The sequence below is a fragment of the Natrix helvetica genome (assembly GCF_964273705.1).
Source record: "Natrix helvetica genome assembly, chromosome: 3".
Classification (NCBI taxonomy): Eukaryota; Metazoa; Chordata; class Lepidosauria; order Squamata; family Natricidae; genus Natrix; species Natrix helvetica.
Window position 1 is genome coordinate 136,250,836 of NC_138549.1, and position 19,784 is coordinate 136,270,619.

Consider the following 19,784-nt stretch of genomic DNA (forward strand, 5'->3'; position numbering starts at 1 on the left):
TGCATCAAAAAAGAATGAGTGATGACTATGCATGCAATAAACAGTATATTTGTAACAATGAAATTGAAAAAAATAATGGATCCAGCACTAATGTGAATTTGAAGCGTGAATCATTACTATATTGCTTCCTTTTAAATTAGACAGACTAGATCTTGCCTGAAAATCCTTGGACCACAAAATATCAGCAAACAGAAATGCTTTAACCAAATTTTTGTAGCCCGAATGTGATAGCCTCTTCAGAGATTATATTTATGTTTGTGCAGTTTGTGCATTAGAATAGTACAAAATGTTGGCTTCGAATAATTTTGCTGTGCAATTGATAAACAGTTTAGCAATGTAAAACAGTGAGATCCAAACTGTTCCATTTACTATTCCCCCCCCCCTCAATATTTTGTTTAGTATATTCTACATATAGTGATATTTTGCAGGAGAATATTCCTACTGATGTTGGTTTATTTTATTTTCAAGCAAGAATACTTAAAGCTAAAGTTGCAAACCTTTTAAGGCAGGGGTGTCCAAACTTGGGAACTTTAAGACTTGTGGACTTCAACTCCCAGAATTCCCCAGCCAGCCTGGCTGGGGAATTCTGGGAGTTGAAGTCCACAAGTCTTAAAGTTCCCAAGTTTGGACACCCCTGTTTTAAGGATTAATTCGGATATAAAAAGGATGGTATTTTTGAATACGTTTAAGAATCAAAGAACTGCGGGAGGCTCAAGGAGAAACTCGGGACGGACAGAAGGACAGAGAAAGACAGCAAATGGCTCTTCTAGGGCAGAAAGAAAATGACAGCCAATTCACACTTGCTCCAAACTAACAGCCATTGCAAATCATAATTTAAAATCCCAGCATACGCCAGAATTTCCCCCCCTTTCCCCAGAACCACCCCCACTTCCGCCCTTCCAACTGTCAACGACGAAGCCCCGCCCACTCCCTTAGGGCCCTCCCCCTTCCGAACGCTCTTCCCGTCGGCACATTCAGTGTTTGGTGCGCATGCGCTCAGCAGGCCCCGCTTGGCTCCTCCCGCTTCGGCCTGCGCGAAGGCGGGCGCGGTGCGCAAAAGGCCAGTTCGCAACTACGCGGCCTGACGAGACCTCCGGAGCGGCAGACCCCGCGCAAGAGGGGGGGGGAAGGAGAATGCGGCGGGGCGAGGAGATTGGCCCAGGGGCGCTCAGGCCGCTGTTACCTTTGATGCTGGTAGCGCTACTGCGGGAGGCTGCGGGGGAACCTTGCGCCGCCGCCGCGCCTTGTTCTTGCCGGCGAGGTGTGTTGGATTGCAGCCGCCTCCGCCTGTCCGGTCGGAGCTTAGAACCAGGCCTGCTGCCACCTTTGCCTCGCAGCATCACCGCGCTGTAAGTATCGGTTCTTGTCGGCTCGCGGGGTCTTTCCTCTCTGTCCGTTTGTTCAGCGGGTCTGGAAGTGCTAAAGGGCCAAGTGGGGGACCTGGTAGGTGCTTCTCCCTCCCGGGAGAGTAGATTTGCTCTCGAGTTCTGATTGTTAAATAGTTTTCTTTTGCTAAGATCGCAAAAAAGACATTTGCCTTTATCTGGGCTGGGAGACAAAGCGAGTTATACTATCTACAGTATATCACAGAAATGAGTACACCCCCTCACATTTTGTAAATATTGAAGTATCTCTTTTCATGTGACAACACTGAAGAAATGACATTTGGCTACAATGTAAAGTAGTGAGTACAGCTTGTATAACAGTGTAAATGTGCTGTCCCCTCAAAATAACGCAACACACAGCCATTAATGTCTAAACTGCTGGCAACAAAAGTGAGTACGAAGTGATGGGGGTGTACTCACTTCGGTGATAAACTGTATATTAAGAATCAGAGATGCAGGGTTGCTGTGTATCAAAACAGCTGCCTAGTTTTCTCTTCCCTTTACCGTTCCCTAATTCCTCGGTTAAGGTTGTGTTTTGTAGTCTTTAAATTTATAAAGTTATGATCAACTCATAGTATTTTAAAAGTTCCAGGGAGCGAGAGAAATCCTGCAACATAGTTTTCCAGGATAACTTGTGCAATTTGTCTTTTCCAGTGACCTAGTTTCAGTAGGTTTGCTTGAACTTTACTGGCTATTAAATGACAGTAAATTTTTGGTGGGGTGTGTTATTTTGGTCCGATGTTAAAATCTGCACTCTAATATTAAGGCATCTATGAGATTTCTAACAGCCAGTTTGGACTAGGTATTAAGACTGAGACCAATTAGACCCGAGTTCTAGTCCTGCATTCACACTTCATGAACTTGGGCCTTAATGATCTCAGCTTTAGGAAGATGACAACAACAAACAACTTGTAGGAAAAGTTGCCAAGAAAATTGCATGGACTTATCCATATATTTGCTAGAAGTCACGACTAATACAAAGCCACCACGCAAAACAAGGTTTCTAAAGTCCAGAATAAGGGAGATTTTTTCAGAATTATTTTGAGATGCATACTCCAAGGCTATTAGATACAGGACTATCTAATATTGACAGTGAGATCTCAAAAAGTTCTGTAAATTTCCCCCCCTCCAACTAAAAAAAATCCCTAAGAAAATTATACTGGTTTAGAATAATTTAATAAATTCTTTGCTTTTCATGTGATTTAGACATTTCTTTATTTAACTTTATCAAATAATGTTTCATTAAACTGAGCTGCATTTTTCATTTTGATCTGTTTTTCTGTTGCTTTGAAGTATTCTTCAATTTTTGTTTTGTTTTGTTTTAAGAACTCTGAATAATAAAATGTCATCTGCAGTACCACTTGTCTGTTTATGCTTATCCTCAGAAAATTAATGAATTAATGATTAAAGTTACAGAAGTTTGAGAAAGCTCATGTACATCCTCTGTAGTGATATTATTATACCCATACCTCTTGACTATAATTTCATTTTCATACTCATTGTTAACTTCCAGAAAATGAAATTTGAGGTCATGGTAACTCAGCCTAGTATTGTATGTCACAGCTACTGCTTTGTAAGAGAAAAAATATTAGCAAAAATATTAAAATAGATTTAAAACATATTTTTGTTATTAAAAATCTGTGAAGCTATCAAATTTAGAATATTGTATGCATCACTCCAAAAAAATATTGTATGGCTGAAAAAAGTGCTGGCAAAGTAACTCCCAAATGCAGAAGTGACTTTTTAAGAAAAATGCATGTAAAGAGGGAGATAACTGGGGTATAAAGGTATTCATGGTTTGGAAAAAATTCACAGATTTTTTTCTTTCTCTTTCCAATACTAGAGCCTAATTAAACTAAGTTGAATTGTACAAGGTCTGTGGCAAGTAAAAGGAAATTAGTCTTAATAACAATAAAATAATTTCCTTTCTCAGAATAAATTATAGTCATTAAGGCAATTTTAAAAGAAGATTAGACTAATTTCTGGAGTGTAAGATTATCAGTGGCAACTAATAATGATAGTTATACAGACTGTCTTTCATATACTAGCTGCTGGGTAGAGGTAGCAGACCAATCTTACGTTTGTAAGATTCCCATACTCATCTTGTGGATAATTGGGAACAGAATGCTAGATTAAGCAATTGTTTTGTTCAATACAGCAGTGTTGTTTTGTGACATTGTTTTGTTTAGATATTTAAATTTTATTAATTCTTTCTAGATATGTTGGACAGATATTTGGAATATTATTTAATTACATCTTGGAGTGAGAAACTAGCTCAAGTTATAAGTGTTTCTTTTTGTTTGAACTTTATTATTATTATTTATTATTATTCATAGTTATATACATTGTGTCAACCTGTTTCAGTGGTTCATTGTTGAGTCTTCTCACGTAGGTATTCTCTTTGTGGCTTCTGATTCCTGAAATATAAATTTTTGGACAGTTCCTCATAGAATGTGTTATTTTACAGCGTTCCATTACAAGCCTCCATATGCATGCTGTAGATTAATTTGAAACTCTCAGATGAATCTTGAAAAATTGATGCTAGTTCTATGATTTATTGAGGAGTGGAATGATTGTCAAACAGGTTTAACACTGTGTTATTGATCTGCCTAGGTTTGTCATGGGCAGGATAGATTATGTGACAGGTGTTCACTTTATGAAGACAAAAAATTAAGACAAGTACAGTAGGGCAAAGTGATGCTGATTTACATATTTCTGTTGCAACAAATATGCAAATTGTATGTAAAATGTGATGGAATATACCTGCTTATTTTGTGGAGGGTGGTGACTCTTGGTTCTGGGACTGATTATGAGATAAGCTTGTTTCTGATCTTTCCTAGGTAGTCTTAGCGCTTTACTCATGAAAACTAGTTGGTCTACTGTTTAGTAACCTCTTGCTGTGCATAGTGAAGGAAGTCTGATGTTCCTGATGACTTACATAGAAACATTAATGCACTTTTGTTGGCATAATAGAAATATAGTTTACTACTGGGACTTTTTTTGACTCCACAACTTATTCTACAATTTGGAGTTTTTAGATGCAAGTCCAAATATCAATCAGAATGAACTTTTTTTGGCTGTTCAGCTTAACCAACATCAGATGCCATAAATTAATTGCCTATTAGGTCATTTGAAATACATGAATGTTATTCAAGTTGTAGAAATTTGGGATGGTTATTCATCAGTTTTCTAAACCTGTGAGATGAAAGGGTGGGCCAAAGCAACTTCATAATATTCAAAAAAGAGCTTATTAACAGCAATTTAAAGATTAACATTTGATTCAGCTTAAGATTCATTGGTTAGGACTCAGTTTGTCAAAATGCACAAAGTAGTGTCCGTGGTTGGCAGATGATATGCATATATTTATATCTATTTATTTAATTCAATGGGATCTGTGGCTTTACTTAAATTACTGAAAAAGCTTAAATTCTAATTATTTTTATACAGGTAATGATAATAAATACAAGAGATCACTTACTTAACTAGAGTTCATTCTTCTGAATAGGAGATCTTGCAGCCTAAGCATAACTGATTATTATTTAATTTATAGCCCTTTTCATTCAGATTGCACTCAAATAGCTGCTTCTAATGCTTACTTAATTCAATCGACTTGGCTTGTATGCATAGGAAACTGCCCAATAACAAAGTCGTTTTCTATTACTTTCAAATTGAATACATGTATTAAATTGTTGCTAGGTGTTTTTCAAGTTTAATTAGAATTAGTTTAATTGAGAAAAAAATAAAAGCGTCATCCTTGCATATGATTCCAATTTTCAAAAAGTGTTGTGTTTTATAACTGTAGGGTTTATTTTATTAAAATAAGGGAACTACTGGTATGTGGCAATTCATTTTCTAACCTGTGTAATAAATCTGTGACTTTGTCCTCTTATGTAACTATATGTATACCAGGCATACTACAAGTGTGAGATTACCTGTACAGCTAGATAGCAGCACCTACCTAACTTGGATTACCTCAGAAATACAGAGTAGGTAGCATTAGGCCTGATAAATACTTAGATAAGAGACTGTTGGGATATTCCAATACTATGAAATAGATTGGAAAGTGAGATTTAAAAAAATCCTAGAAGCAGGCAATTTCCATATTATTGCTAAGTAAAATATATAGATGTATGCATAAAATTATCAGCAGTTGAACTCAGCTTAGAGGAGACTTTACACACACACACACACGGACGGACGGACGGACGGACGGACGGATTAAAATGAAAAGTGTCCTTTGTATATATACTTTGAAACTTTTTAGGAAGATCACATCTTGAAAACTTGGACTATATCAACTTTGAAGGATAATTTTGTTCTGAAACTACTTCATTCAACTACTGCTGCTCATATTTAATTGGACAACCAGTTAAATATGAGCCAGCAGTGTGAGGCAGCAGCCAAAAAATCCAGTGAAATCCTAAATCGCATTAACAGAGGGATACAATCAAAATCAAGGGAGATAGTAATACCACTCTATAAAGCCTTAGTAAGGCCACACCTAGAATACTGCATCCAGTTTTGGTCACCACACTATGTTGAGACTCTAGAAAAAGTGCAGAGAAGAGTAACCAGGATGATTAGGGGACTGGAGACTAAAACATATGAAGAACGGTTACAGGAACTGGGCATGGTTAGTCTAGTGAAGAGAAGGACCAGGGGAGACATGACAGCAGTGTTCCAATATTTGAGGGGCTGCCACAGAGATGAAGGGATCAAGCTGTTTTCCAAGGCACCCGAAGGCCAGACAAGGAATAATGGATGGAATCTGATAAAGGAGAGATTCAATCTAGAAATAAGGAGAAATTTTCTGACAGTGACCAATGGAACAGCTTGTCTTCAGAAGTTGTAGGAGCTTCATCACTGGAGGCTTTCAAGAAGAGATTGGACTGCCATTTGTCAGAAATGGTATAGAGTCTCCTGTTTGGGCAAGGGTGTGTGGACTAGATGATCTACAAGGTGTCTTCCAACTCTGTTAATCTGTTATATTCTGTTTATTCATTTTTTTTGTATACCTTTACTACAGCAGTTACTTTTGGTGTTAGTGCTATGAAGAGTTTCATGTTCTAATTTTTTTTAACAAATAAAATCTGAAGCTGTCTGAACATTTTTTTTATAGAATGCCTTCACCTTTTGGCTAAATAATTGGTATTCTTCACTATATGCAACATTTTAAAATGTAGTGTACAGGAAACAAAACAAAACAAAAGCAATAGTCATTAATTCTCAGCTCTTAGCTAAAATGAAATATAATGATCATATATGGGGCATGCATGAAGTTTAGCTTCTAATCTGGTTAATGTTAATTTTTTATTAAAAAAAATTCACTTCCTGTTTTCTAGTTCATATTCCCCAAATTTATAATTAAAATGATCTGAATAAATGGACAGATTTATACATAAAGAGCAAGATTGCCCTTGCTCCCCTTTCTGGATTCGCATTCAAAGTGGTGCTTCTTGTTTGTATATTAAATTCACAGATAAAAAACTGGGTTGTTAAATAATGCCAAATTGGGAATACATTATAAGCATATTTGAAAGAGTGCCAAAGGAATTCAAATTTGGTAAATATACCATGTGAGAAAGACAAAGGAGAATAATGGGAAAAACAAAATTGGTCACTATTAACAAAGTAGTATGGTGCTGATCAATATGTTGTATTGGTTGTACTAATATTTACTACATTTATTCTATATTGCTATTTAGTCAAGAATATTCACCTCTGTTTAATTTGCAAGGTATTATATTAAACCTAATATAATAGGCTCTGTTTAGGCCCAGTATTCTTCAACATACAATAATACAATAGTAGAGTTGGAAGGGACCTTGGAGGTCTTCTAGTCCAACCCCCTGCCTAGGCAGGAAACCCTATACCGTTTCAGACAAATAGCTATCCAACATCTTCTTAAAGACTTCCAGTGTTGGGGCATTCACAACTTCTGGAGGCAAGCTGTTCCACTGATTAATTGTTCTCACTGTCAGGAAATTTCTCCTCAGTTCTAAGTTGCTTCTCTCCTTGATTAGTTTCCACCCATTGCTTCTTGTTCTACCCTCAGGTGCTTTGGAGAATAGTTTGACTCCCTCTTCTTTGTGGCAACCTCTGAGATATTGGAATAATGCTATCATGTCTCCCCTAGTCCTTCTTTCTCTTAAGCTAAACATACCCAGTTCCTGCAACCGTTCTTCATATGTTTTAGTCTCCAGTCCCCTAATCATCTTTGTTGCTCTTCTCTGCACTCTTTCTAGAGTCTCCACATCTTTTTTACATCGTGGCGACCAGAACTGAATGCAGTATTCCAAGTGTGGCCTTACCAAGGCATTATAAAGTGGTATTAACACTTCACGTGATCTTGATTCTATCCCTCTGTTGATGCAGCCTAGAACTGTGTTGGCTTTTTTGGCAGCTGCTGCACACTGCTGGCTCATATTTAAATGGTTGTCCACTAGGACTCCAAGATCCCTTTCACAGTTACTACTACTGAGTAAGGTATCACCTATACTGTACCTGTGCATTCCGTTTTTGTTGCCTAAATGTAGAACCTTACTCTTTTCACCATTGAATTTCATTTTATTAGATAGTGCCCAATGTTCAAGTTTGTCAAGATCCTTCTGTATCTTAAGCCTATCTTCTGGAGTGTTGGCTATTCCTGCCAGCTTGGTATCATCTGCAAATTTGATGATGATTTCAATGATTTGGATGAGGGGATAAATGGGGAACTCATCAAATTTGCAGATGACACCAAGATGGCAGGAATAGCCAACACTCCAGAAGATAGGCTCAAGATACAGAAGGATCTTGACAAACTTGAACATTGGGCACTATCTAACAAAATGAAATTCAATGGTGAAAAGGGTAAGGTTCTACATTTAGGCAAGAAAAACAAAAACTTTGATGAAAAGAAGGACTAGGGGAGACATGATAGCAGTGTTCCAATAGCTCAGGGATTGCCACAAAGAAGAGAGAGTCAAACTATTTTCTAAAGCACCTGAGAGCAGAACAAGAAGCAATGGGTAGAAACTAATCAAGGAGAGAAGCAACTTACAGCTGAGGAGAAATTTCCTGACAGTTAGAACAATTAATCAGTGGAACAGCTTGCCTCCAGAAGTTGTGAATGCCCCAAAACTGGAAGTCTTCAAGAAGATATTGGATAGTCATTTGTCTGAAATGGTGTAGGGTTTCCTGCCTAGGCAGGGGGTTGGACTAGAAGACATCCAAGGTACCTTCCAACTCTGCTATTGTATTGTATTGTATTGTATTGCATTGTATTGTATTGTATTGTATTGTATTGTATTGTATTGTATTGTAATGAATTCTTGTTCACCATTATGCAAATTATTCTTGCTAATTCCTTTCCTTATTCAAATAATCACTGTAAGGACTGCAGCAGGATGTCCTGGGAGTTAGAAATGTGTTTCAGTTGATTCTTTTTTTGTTCATACTGCCATTTTAGTGTCAGATTTGTGTTGAATAAACTGCTAATTTCTGTTTGATTTAACAAATGGGCACAAATCTGATATCAGTGTCCTTTAAAATCAATTGTATTTTCTTCTTGTAAATTATACCCTGCCTTCTCTACAATGTAATCAAATTGGCTGACTCTTTCATAATCATCACAGTGTGTTTTATATGATGGGGTCACATGCACATGATTTTTTTTTGTACAGAATAATCATAAATCCTTGTCAAAAAGTATTTTATTTTAATAGTTCATAAAATCCTCACAATTTTTATGATAGCAGTTCAAATTTGCCCATTACCAATATATGGAAAATGTTGGGTCACTGATATAAAAGTGATTTGTAGAAATGTTGATGCTTTAGGTGAACTGGGGTTCTCGTAATATTGTTATATGGACGAACTGAATTCTGAAGAATCCTTTTAAAGGGGGAGTTACAGATTTTAAAAATGTGTGTTTTATTGCAGAGGAATTATTGGCAGTTTATTCAAGTTAGTTTACACAGGATCAATCTAGTTAGTCCAGATGCTATTATTGTTTCTGACATTTCACAGTAGGTAAAGAATTAATATAACATAATCTTTTTTACAGGAAATTAATGAAATAGGCATTAATTATGTACACAACCTTTGACATACTGAACTGGAAAATCCTGTTCTAGTAAACCAGTTGAGGGTTTCTTTAAATCATATGAAATTAGTTTTCTGTGATGTTAATATGGTTTTTAAAAGTTTCATAGGTTGCACACATCAGAAAGATTTTAACAAGAGTTTGTTGTAATTCCTTTATTCTTGGAGATGTGAGTGAACAACGGAAACATTGGACTTGTCCTAAGTTTGCCACTTTGTGACCTAAATAAGATTATTTATTTATATGCATATGTCTTAAGTTCTCCATTGTTCATGGAATCATACATTATACTAGTTGAATACCGCTACAAAACTATGTGATCAGGCTTGATAAATCGACACTTACAGGTTGAAAATTCGATTGGCCTCTCCTCTTCTCATCCTCAGGCTTGCCCCACAGAAGTCTCCCCTATCCTATCCTATCCTATCCTGTCCTATCCTGTCCTATTCTCTCCTTCAGGCTTGCCCCACAGAAGCCTCTCCTCTCCTATCCCCTTCTCTTCCTCAGCCTTGCCCCACAGAAGCCTCCCCTATCCTATCCTCTTCTCTTCCTCAGGCTTGCCCACAGAAGCCTCCCCTATCCTATCCACTTCTCTCCCTCAGGCTTGCCCCTCAGAAGCCTCTCCTCTCCTATCCCCTTCTCTTCCTCAGCCTTGCCCCACAGAAGCCTCCCCTATTCTATCCTCTTCTCTTCCTCAGGCTTGCCCACAGAAGCCTCCCCTATCCTATCCACTTCTCTCCCTCAGGCTTGCCCCTCAGAAGCTTCCGTTATCCTCTCCCTCAGGCTTGCCCCACAGAATCCTCCCCTATCCTGTCCCGTTTTTTTCCTTCAGCCTTGCCCCACAGAAACCTTCCCTATCCTATCTCCTTCTTTCTCTCAGCCTTGCCCCACAGAAGCCTCCTCTATCCTATCTCCTTCTCTCCCTCAGCCTTGCCCCACAGAAACCTTCCCTATCCTATCTCCTTCTTTCCCTCAGCCTTGCCCCACAGAAGCCTCCTCTATCCTATCCCCTTTTCTCCCTCAGCATTGTCCCACAGAATTCTCCCCTATCCTATCCCCTTCTCTCCCTCAGGGTCCTCTCCAAGCTCCTAGCCAGCAGGCCAGATGATTCACGTGCTGGCCACACCCACATCCAAGTGGCAGTTGGAACAGAGTTATTGTCAGGTTGCGAGGGGGAATAGAACGTCTAACTCCTTAGCATCAGAGTGTGTTAATAATAATATACGAAATACTAATGCTCTGATGGTTGTTTTGAAAAAAACCTTTCTAAGCGAGCACCTAGAAGCCAAGAGGAACATATGTGCCAAATTTCAAGTTTGTAGGCTTTACAGTTCTGGAGATTTCGTGATGCTGAATGAGTGGTTTTTGCTTTTATATATAGAGATTGGGAGGTATTGAGTTTTTAGTATGACCTACAGTGTAGTTTACAGAAAAAATGGGATTATTTTAAAAGTTAAATGTTCTTGACAAAAAATGACACTGCATACCTAAATAATCACAAAGGTTTCACCGTGCATCATAGTTTGTTGATAATGTAACAGTAAAAATATACTTTGTTGTTGTTGACTTGCTTCCTCCATAGGTACATTTTGCATTTGGGAATAAGAAGGCAAAACATACACTAAAGATAAATGTACAATAAACTTACATTACAATCCTTAGTCTCCAATTTCCCCACCTCTAGACTAGCAACAGTCTTTGTTTTTGTCCAAAATAATTTTCATGTTATATCTGGAAACTTAAAAATTAATAGTTTGTATATAAACATACCACACTTTGTTTATATGCTGTTAATGGAAATTACAAAGCAATTTAGATGAATTATTTCATCATTGCCAAACTAATACTTTCCTTGCCAACATGCTTTGAAATGTAATAACCATATAAGGATTAAAGAATTAAAATAATTAATTAAAGAATTAAAAAGCAAAATATCAGTCTGGGTGGGGTTAAATCTTCTAGAAAAAAATATGTCAGTGATATTAAGTACTATCTTGTTTTGTTTTTAAGACTTCATGGTAAACCTTATAGTTCATTAAAATAACAAGCCAGATAATAAGACAAATAATAAAGAGAACACTGGAGTTAGTAATATCCAATAGCTAAAGCGGCCTATCTCATAGACCCCTAGAGGTGTATTGTGAAATTCTAGTTGCAAAAGCCTGGTCTAAAGATCAGATTCCTATCAGAACAATGTGTCTGAGTAATTCCTATTTAGTAGTTCTTTATTGAGAACCATTTTTATTTTTTATTTATTTATCACGTTTATTTAGCCACCCATCTCATCTTTCTTGAATTAAATTCTTGCTTAGTTTTTAAAGTGTTATTTATTTATTTTTCAATTTTGAATGAAGTTTCACTCACTTTTACTCGCACTTTTTCAACATGTTACCAAAAAGACCTCTTTTAACTTAGAAATCATTGTAAATCCAAATGTATTTAGAAGATGACGTTGACAAACCCAATGTCCTTAAGGGCATCACTGTGGTTGAGTGCTTCCTCATGTCCCAGTCTCCTGTATTGTCCTGTGGTCTTCATGTAAGCAGTTGTCTGGAACACAAGTGGGCAATCTCTAATTTTCTCCTTATCCAAAAAAGGGACAGGATCATCACCAGTCCTTATGTCTTTGCCAGGGGTGTCATCTTGGTCCCCTGGGGATATTTTAGTTCACCATTCTTCGCTTGGAAATATTTTACACCTAGATTTTTATTCTAAGTCAAGAACAAATTGCTACTACTACTATTACTACTATTACTACTACTACTATTACTACTACTATTACTACTACTACTACTACTACTACTACTACTACTTTTCTGGCTGAACTATATCAACCAAAATATAATAAACAGTAGAAGTGATAGTATAATAAAAAAAATGGATAATAGCGATTAAATTTAAATTAAACATTGTGATCCCAAAATATTTTTAAATAAAAAAAACATAGGATCTCAAATTTTAAATATAAGAATGTCTAGAAATTTTAAAAATGAATAATTTACTGTTGCTGGTTATATTCCAAGTACTAATCATGACAAATTTGGCAGAGATTTGCCTTATCAATTGAAATACAATTCGTATTAGTATTAGCTTGTCAATTGAAAGAAAACTTAGACAACTTCTACATATCTAGACTTTGATTCTCTAGCCACATGTTCATTGCTGAGAATCTAAGTCTATATATTTAGAATTTTCCAAGGTTGGGAAACACTGACCTATATGATTAAAATGATGGCACCATAAGTTCCAATGCTTGCTGTTCCCATTAGGAGACCTAAGAAAACATAAGAAAAAGACTCCAGTGCTTTGCATATATCTAATAAACCAATACCTGAGTAATGAATGCTTTGTAGGCTTTTGAGGCTTGTTCATTGTGTAAACTGCTTCTTAATAAGATTATTGCAAAAGTCCATCAACAGATAACATCTCTGTGATAGCAACTGCTGTCTTGGATGCTATTAAAAGGCATAGTAAAATGCTGTTAAAAAGGCATTTCTGTTGAATCTGGAAATGATGATCTAATAACAGGCATCAGGCAAGATATTTTGCTGACTATGTTACGTTAGAAACATACTGTGTTAGTTTGACTTTGAAAGAGAAGACGTTTGACATCAGAGAACTACCGTATGTTGATTAATGTAGATGTAGAAGCTGCTAACAAAAGGAAATGATCATGTTTGAATTTTCAGAGATGCATTCTAGCGAACAAGTCTCTAGTCCTCCGATAATGTGGTCTGTGTTTGACATGTAATAAAAGTAAAGCTTCAGTGATAACTATATGGTAGAAAGATAAATAAAAATCAAAACCTGCTGTAGTAAATGTAACATTTGATGGCACATTCATGTAAAAGCATCTAAAAAGAGTTTTTTAGTGAAACCATTAACATGTAATTAGAACTCCAAGCGTGCTATATAATTTTAAGATCAGGCATTTCTGTCCATCTTTGTTTTGACTACCAAGGAGGAAAAGATCGTGCACACTTTTCAAGTGTCAGGTTAACTTATTTAAGAATACACTATGTTTCTTCATATTTTCTTTGAATTGTTTACAACTCTACATGATATTGATATTTTAATAATTCATTGCTTTCTACAGTTGAATCCCTGAAGTCTGGAATACATAGAAATGCTCAGTAAAGGTTTTATATATATTTTTTTCAAATCATCTACTAACATTGGAAAACTCAAGAAAAATCTAATAGACCGTATTCTTAGCAATTTATTGGAAATATGTTTGGTCAGTGAAATATTAATAAATCAAAATATGTGTTATCCTTTGGTTTCCAAAGTGCTATTAGAACTAAAGTATCTCTTGTGAACTATTTTTGAGTTCCATTGGAAAGTTTCAAATTTCACTTTTCAATGGCTTGATATGATTAAACATATTTGTAACTGTGCAGTGTTACTCTCTTTTGGCCAATTCTTATTTCTTTGCTTCATTTATTTTACATCAAATTTTCCAGGTTGTCTACAGTTAATCCTCAACTTTCAACTAGTTGTTTAATGACCAAAATATAATGGAGTTCCCTAAAATTACTTATGACAGTTTTTGTAGTTATGACAGTTCACCTTTACGGCTGTTTCCAGCATCTCAGTATCACATGACTATGATAGTGACTTTTTTTTACTAGTTTCCAGCATTATTTCTAGTTTGTGACAAAAAATGCATGTTGGAAAAAATGGATTTGTTTAATGACTGCAGTGTTCACGACTGGGGTGTTTGCTTAATAACCACTGCAAGAAATGTCAAAAAAATCAGATCCAGTCATGTAATGCTTCCAATCAAATTATGGCCTTAATTCTGGATTCAATTGTTGTTGTAAATCAAGGACTATCTACGGTATATTGTTGAGATTTAGATACTTTCATAAAGAAACTGTATTCTGTGTAGGTTTAAAGGCAATTCATGATACAGATTTAAATGATTCTCTCTCGCTCTGCTAGTTCATGTTTTTCCGTCGTGACTGTCAGAATGTTTGTGCCATGACAATTTATCTGTAGCTTGCCAAATTTGTATCACAAACTGAAATTGACATACTTGGCTTAACTAAAGAACAGAAAGACTACAAAACATTAACTTGTTTTTAATCTCAGTATGAACTGATAAGGAATTTTTATGCTTGCCCTGACGATTTGAAATTCTGATATGTGTGGAAGGTTAGCGAGGAAGGGGAAACCTATCAAATGGATTAGGATTATCAATTTGTTTCTTAATGTCTTCATACTACAAGATACTATCCTTTTCATTTCTAAACACAAAATAATGAGTAATCTCATTCTGTGAGCACAACTACCTTTGTAAAAAAAAATCCAATATGATAAGAACCATTCAGTGTATTTTCCTGTACACCGCTTGGAGAGTCCAAGCAATGGGTTAATTCAGTCTGCTTGCCCTTAGGACTGAGGAACTATTTTTCCTTAAGCCACACCTCCTCCTGGTGTGCTCAATCCCCCAGAATTCTTCCTCAGTCAGCCCGTTTGGACGTATTTAGTTAGAGCTCTGAGCTAAATTGATCCTTTTTTTGGCTTGGACTCTCAAATTACGTTTAAAGTTTTTCTCTACTATTCCTCCAACATCGTGAGACGTTTCTCTCTTAAATTCTGCGACTTTCTTCAGTACAATCTGCACTTGAAGGCCAGGAGGTAAGCTGGAAGGTGGTGGGGGGTGCCCCTCAGCCGATCCTCTTGGGACGGCTTCGGAGGCCTGCCGCTTGTCGTTTAAAACGGCGCGGCTGCAGCGGCGAGGTTCCTAACTCCCCAGGCCCCTCGTTTGTTATTTTCGTCGAAGTTTTTTCGCTCCCCGGCCTGCTAGAGGACCTCTGCCGCAGGGAGGAGTGGGCGATCGTCGCCATTGCGAGGCGCGTTCGCCCCTCGCTCTCCCTTAGCCCCACGCTGTTGCGGCGGCCATTTTTAGGCGCGAAAATAGCGCGCCCAGCCATGGCCGCCATTTTGCATCAGCCTCGTTGTTCAGGAGGCCGCTGGAGGTGGCAGGGCCTAGCAAGGGTTTCTCGGGCTAGGATCGCCACCTTCGCCTTTTGTCTATTTTTGCGAGCGGCGCTGGTTCCTGTGCCATTCCAACGGTCATCATACCGGCTCAGGGAGGAGGCCTTAAGTAAGAGCAGGCCTAAAGAATTTTTCTATAGTCATTCTCCTCCCTGCTTCTCCTGCGGAGCCTTGCACCCCGGTGCAGGCCCCAATCCTACCCCTGGGCCTCCGACTGGTGTGAAACATGGGATGATTTCATAGTATTGATTCGATTAATTGTATATATGGCAATTTTAACGATCATTTCGTTTTGTTCCCATTACAGCACCCAGTCTATATCTATCCTTCTGCCTTATCATAGCCTTGCTCCATCTTGTGTGGTCATTGACTATGGACCTGCCCAGTCCTCCCGATTCCCAAGACGCTAGGCCGAGCCTCTCGCAGGCCCCTAGCAAGGGTTCCTCCTCTTCGGGGAGTGGGGGTGCGGGCAAGAGTGGTGGGGGTAGCTCTGGGAAACAGCGTTCCAGAACCCCTTCGGTAGCTGAGGCCAAGGATGCTGAAAGGCGCCAGCGGGCCCTTGACAAGCAATTCGAGAAGGCCAGACGCCAGGCAGACAGGGTGCAGTCCCTTTCAGGAGCCCCTCCCTCCCGGGAAGATCTCCAGTCGGTCCTCGCCGAGGAGGTGGAATCCCAGGACCTATCCCCTAATAGGTCATTTGCAGAGCCGGCTTCCCCGGTCCCTTCCTGGGCCTGTGAACAGGTTCCTCCCCCTGGGGATGCTAGCATAGACGATATGCAGGGTGAGGCTTCACCCCCCCTAGTAGAGGGCTTGGATCCCGATTCTGACTCTGAGGAGTTATCGCCCCGCATGCAGGAGCTAATGGCCCGTGCCATTGCCAAGGGCATCACGGAGGCCATGAAATTTAAAAGTCCTACCGCAGCGGCCCCTAGGGGTCCCAAACCCGATCAGGCAGCTCCGCCCCCAAGCAAGCGTGCTCGCCATCCTTCCCTGGAATCCTCGGTGGTCAGCGAGGCCTCTGCCATTGAGGACCCTGACCCGGAGGTGCTAGGCCTCTCGGACGACGAGGACCTTCCCCCCGAAGCGCCCGCCTTTGCGGGTCTCTTTAAGCCCAGCCTTTTTAAATCGGTCCTTCACAAGGTCAAGGCTGCCACCAGGGTGGGGATCAAGCCCAAGCCGACCGCGCCGGCGGATGATGCCCCTCCGGCTAATCCCAATGCGGTCATGTTTGATGTGCCAGCGCCCCAGCAAGAGCTGGTTCCGGTCCCGGGGCTGTTCCTCGACTTAATCCAGCGCCAGTGGGCTCAGCCAGCCACGCAATCCTCTCCCAGTGGGGTAGATAGGAAGCTTTATACTATGGAGCCAGTGTTGGAGGACCTTCTGGCCCTTCCCACTGTCGACCCGCCCATCGCTGCGCTCACTTCCAACTCCTCGCTACCGGCCGACCTCCTGGAAGGCCTTAAGGCGGAGGACAAGAAGGCGGAAAAGGCGTGTCACAAGACCCATCTGGCGGCTGCCTGGGCCATCAGGGCCTCTTCTTCCGCTTCCTTTTTTAATAGGGCCTCTGTGATCTGGCTGCGCGAGCTCCTAAACAAGCTCCCGGCGGGAGACATCCGTCTCCACCAGGACGTGTCAAAAATAATCGCGGCCTCCCAGTATGCCGCTGACGCGTCCCTCAATGCCACCAAATTTGCCTCCAGGGCCCTCGGTTCTAACATAACTTCCCGTCGACTGATCTGGCTCCGACATTGGCAAGCGGACCAGAAAAACAAATGGAAACTGGCTTCCGCCCCCTTTAAGGGGTCCAAATTGTTTGGCGAGTCCCTGGATCCTCTCCTCATTGAGTCCAAGGACAAGAGGAAGATCCTACCTTCTTTAAATAAAAAGCAGGAACGTAAGGCCGCTCCCTACTCTAGGAGGCAGTCCTTTCGTGCCTCCGAGCCTTCCACCTCTGCCTCTTCCTTCTCTCCCTCTAATAGGTCCTTCGGCCAGCAGGGCGACAGGTCCCAAGACAGAGCGCCTTTTCGGGACAGAGGCAGGCAGCAGTTCGGCTTCCGCAAGTATAACCGCGGTGGGGCCTCCAACAGGCCGTTCCGTAAGTCAAAGTGACTGCCAGGGCTTGGCGCCCATCGGGGGTCGCCTCCAGCTGTTCGCCTCTCATTGGGCCCAGAACACCGAGGATGCTTGGGTTCTGCAGACAGTCAGGGAAGGCCTCTCCCTAGAATTCCTGTCCCTTCCCCCCCGGACCTTCATCCGGTGCCCTGTCCCGTCCTGCCCCCAAAAGAGGCAGCGTATGGACCAGGAAGTCCGTCATCTCCTGGACATCAGGGCCGTGGAACCAGTTCCCCAAGGCGAAGAGGGGAAGGGGTTTTACTCCATCCTCTTCCTGGTACCAAAGAACTCGGGGGGGTGGAGAGCCATCTTGGACCTCAAGAACCTCAACAGGCATATCGCCTACCGGAGGTTCAAGATGCAGTCTCTGCAGTCCATTCTGGCGGGGATTCGACAGGGAGATCTTCTCACATCTATAGATCTCAAAGAGGCATACCTCCACATCCCCATCCGTCCTCAGCACAGGAAGTTCCTGCGCTTCTATTATGCGGGTCGCCACTTCCAGTACAAAGCTCTTCCATTCGGCCTCTCGTCCGCTCCTCGGACGTTTACCAAAGTGCTGGCGGTAGTGGCGGCTCAGCTAAGACGCAGGCCCATAAGGCTCCAGTGCTACCTGGACGACATCCTGATCCAGTCGTCGTCCAGGCAGCAGGCCCTTCGGGATCTCCAAACCACTATGAGATCCCTCAGAAACCACGGCTTCTCTCTAAATATAGAGAAGAGCCATCTCACCCCAACCAACAGACTTGTACACCTGGGGGCGGTGATAGATACCAACTTGTGCAGGGGTTTCCTTTCCCGAGACAGGTTGACCGGTCTAAGGTCCATGACCCACAAGGTGTTGAGCTTGAGGCAGGCTCCAGTGGTCCTTCTGTCGCAGCTGCTGGGAAAAATGATCTCCTGCATTTCCATCGTGCCGTGGGCCCGCCTGCATTCCAGGTCTCTCCAGTGGCTGCTGCTGCCGCACCAGAGGGCATCCAGGTGCAACTCTACCAGGCCGATTCGAGTTCCCCCGGACGTGAAGAGGTCTCTCCGCTGGTGGGTGTCTCCGGCCATCCTCAAGGGCCACCTATTCAAGGAACCCGAGAGGTTGATCATCACCACAGACGCCAGCCTCTCCGGCTGGGGAGCCCACATGGGGTCCCTGGTTGTTCAGGGCAAGTGGTCCCAAGTGGAATCCAGATACAGCATCAACCTGCTGGAACTGAGAGCTGCTCGCCTGGCCCTGCGCCATTTCAGCCGGCCCATCCATCGCCAACATGTGCTTCTGATGACGGACAATGTGGCCACCAAGGCCCACATCAACCGCCAGGGCGGCACCAGATCCAGAGCACTGATGAGAGAGGCGGAGTCCCTGGGACGCTGGGCGGAGCGCCATCTGGAATCCCTTCGCTCCGACCATATCTCCGGAGTGGACAACACACAGGCCGACTGGCTGAGCAGGACGACCATAGATCCTGCGGAGTGGAAACTGGACCCTCGCCTGTTCCACCAGATGTCCGACAGATTCGGGACTCCGGCCGTAGACCTGTTTGCGTCAAGGGACAACAAGCAGCTCGCCCGCTTCTACTCCCGGTTCTTCACCCCGGGGGCGGAGGGGACAGACGCACTGCGTTGCAAGTGGCCCCGCGAGCTACTGTATGCCTTCCCTCCCCTGCCTCTCCTTCCTCAATTCATCTCCAAAGTCATCGCAGAGGGAGCAGAGGTCCTTCTCGTGGCCCCGCATTGGCCCCGCAGGTCGTGGTTTGCCGACCTTGTCCACCTGTCGGTGTCTCCTCCGTGGCGCATTCCTCCGGACCAGATCTCCCTCAGCCAGGGGGCCGTGATTCACCCAGAGCCCCAGTGGCTCCAGTTGGCCGTCTGGCACTTGAGGGGGACCAACTGAAAGGCCAAGGCCTGTCGGAGGAGGTAGTGAACACCATTCAGGCGGCTAGACGCCCTTCAACCACTAGGATTTATGATGCGTCCTGGGCCGCCTTCGCCAAGTGGTGTGAGGAGCTGCTCATCGAGCCGACGACCGCGCCTGTTCCCAGAGTGCTTGACTTCCTTCAAGCGGGACTCAACAGGGGCCTGGCCCCGAACACCCTTCGACGTCAAGTGGCGGCTTTGTCTACTGTCTGGTCGGGCGACCACCTTTTGCCTCTCAGCAAATCCCGAAGGTGCGTCTTTTCCTCAAGGGCGCTTCTAACCTTCGCCCT

General features: G+C 41.8%; 1 protein-coding gene across 2 annotated transcripts in view; it reads left to right on the forward strand.

Moving 5' to 3' along the window:
• Nucleotides 1-1,097: 1,097 nt before the first annotated feature.
• The window catches only part of LRIG2 (leucine rich repeats and immunoglobulin like domains 2), a 54,966-nt gene continuing 36,279 nt past the window's right edge, over nt 1,098-19,784 (forward strand). Inside the window, exon 1 of one of the 2 annotated variants that reach the window (XM_081947396.1) lies at nt 1,098-1,349. In XM_081947396.1, the coding sequence (XP_081803522.1) occupies nt 1,135-1,349 (215 nt within the window). In that variant the 5' untranslated portion in view covers nt 1,098-1,134. The remainder of the gene's footprint in view (nt 1,350-19,784) is intronic. The other variant, XM_081947395.1, reaches the window with a different exon arrangement.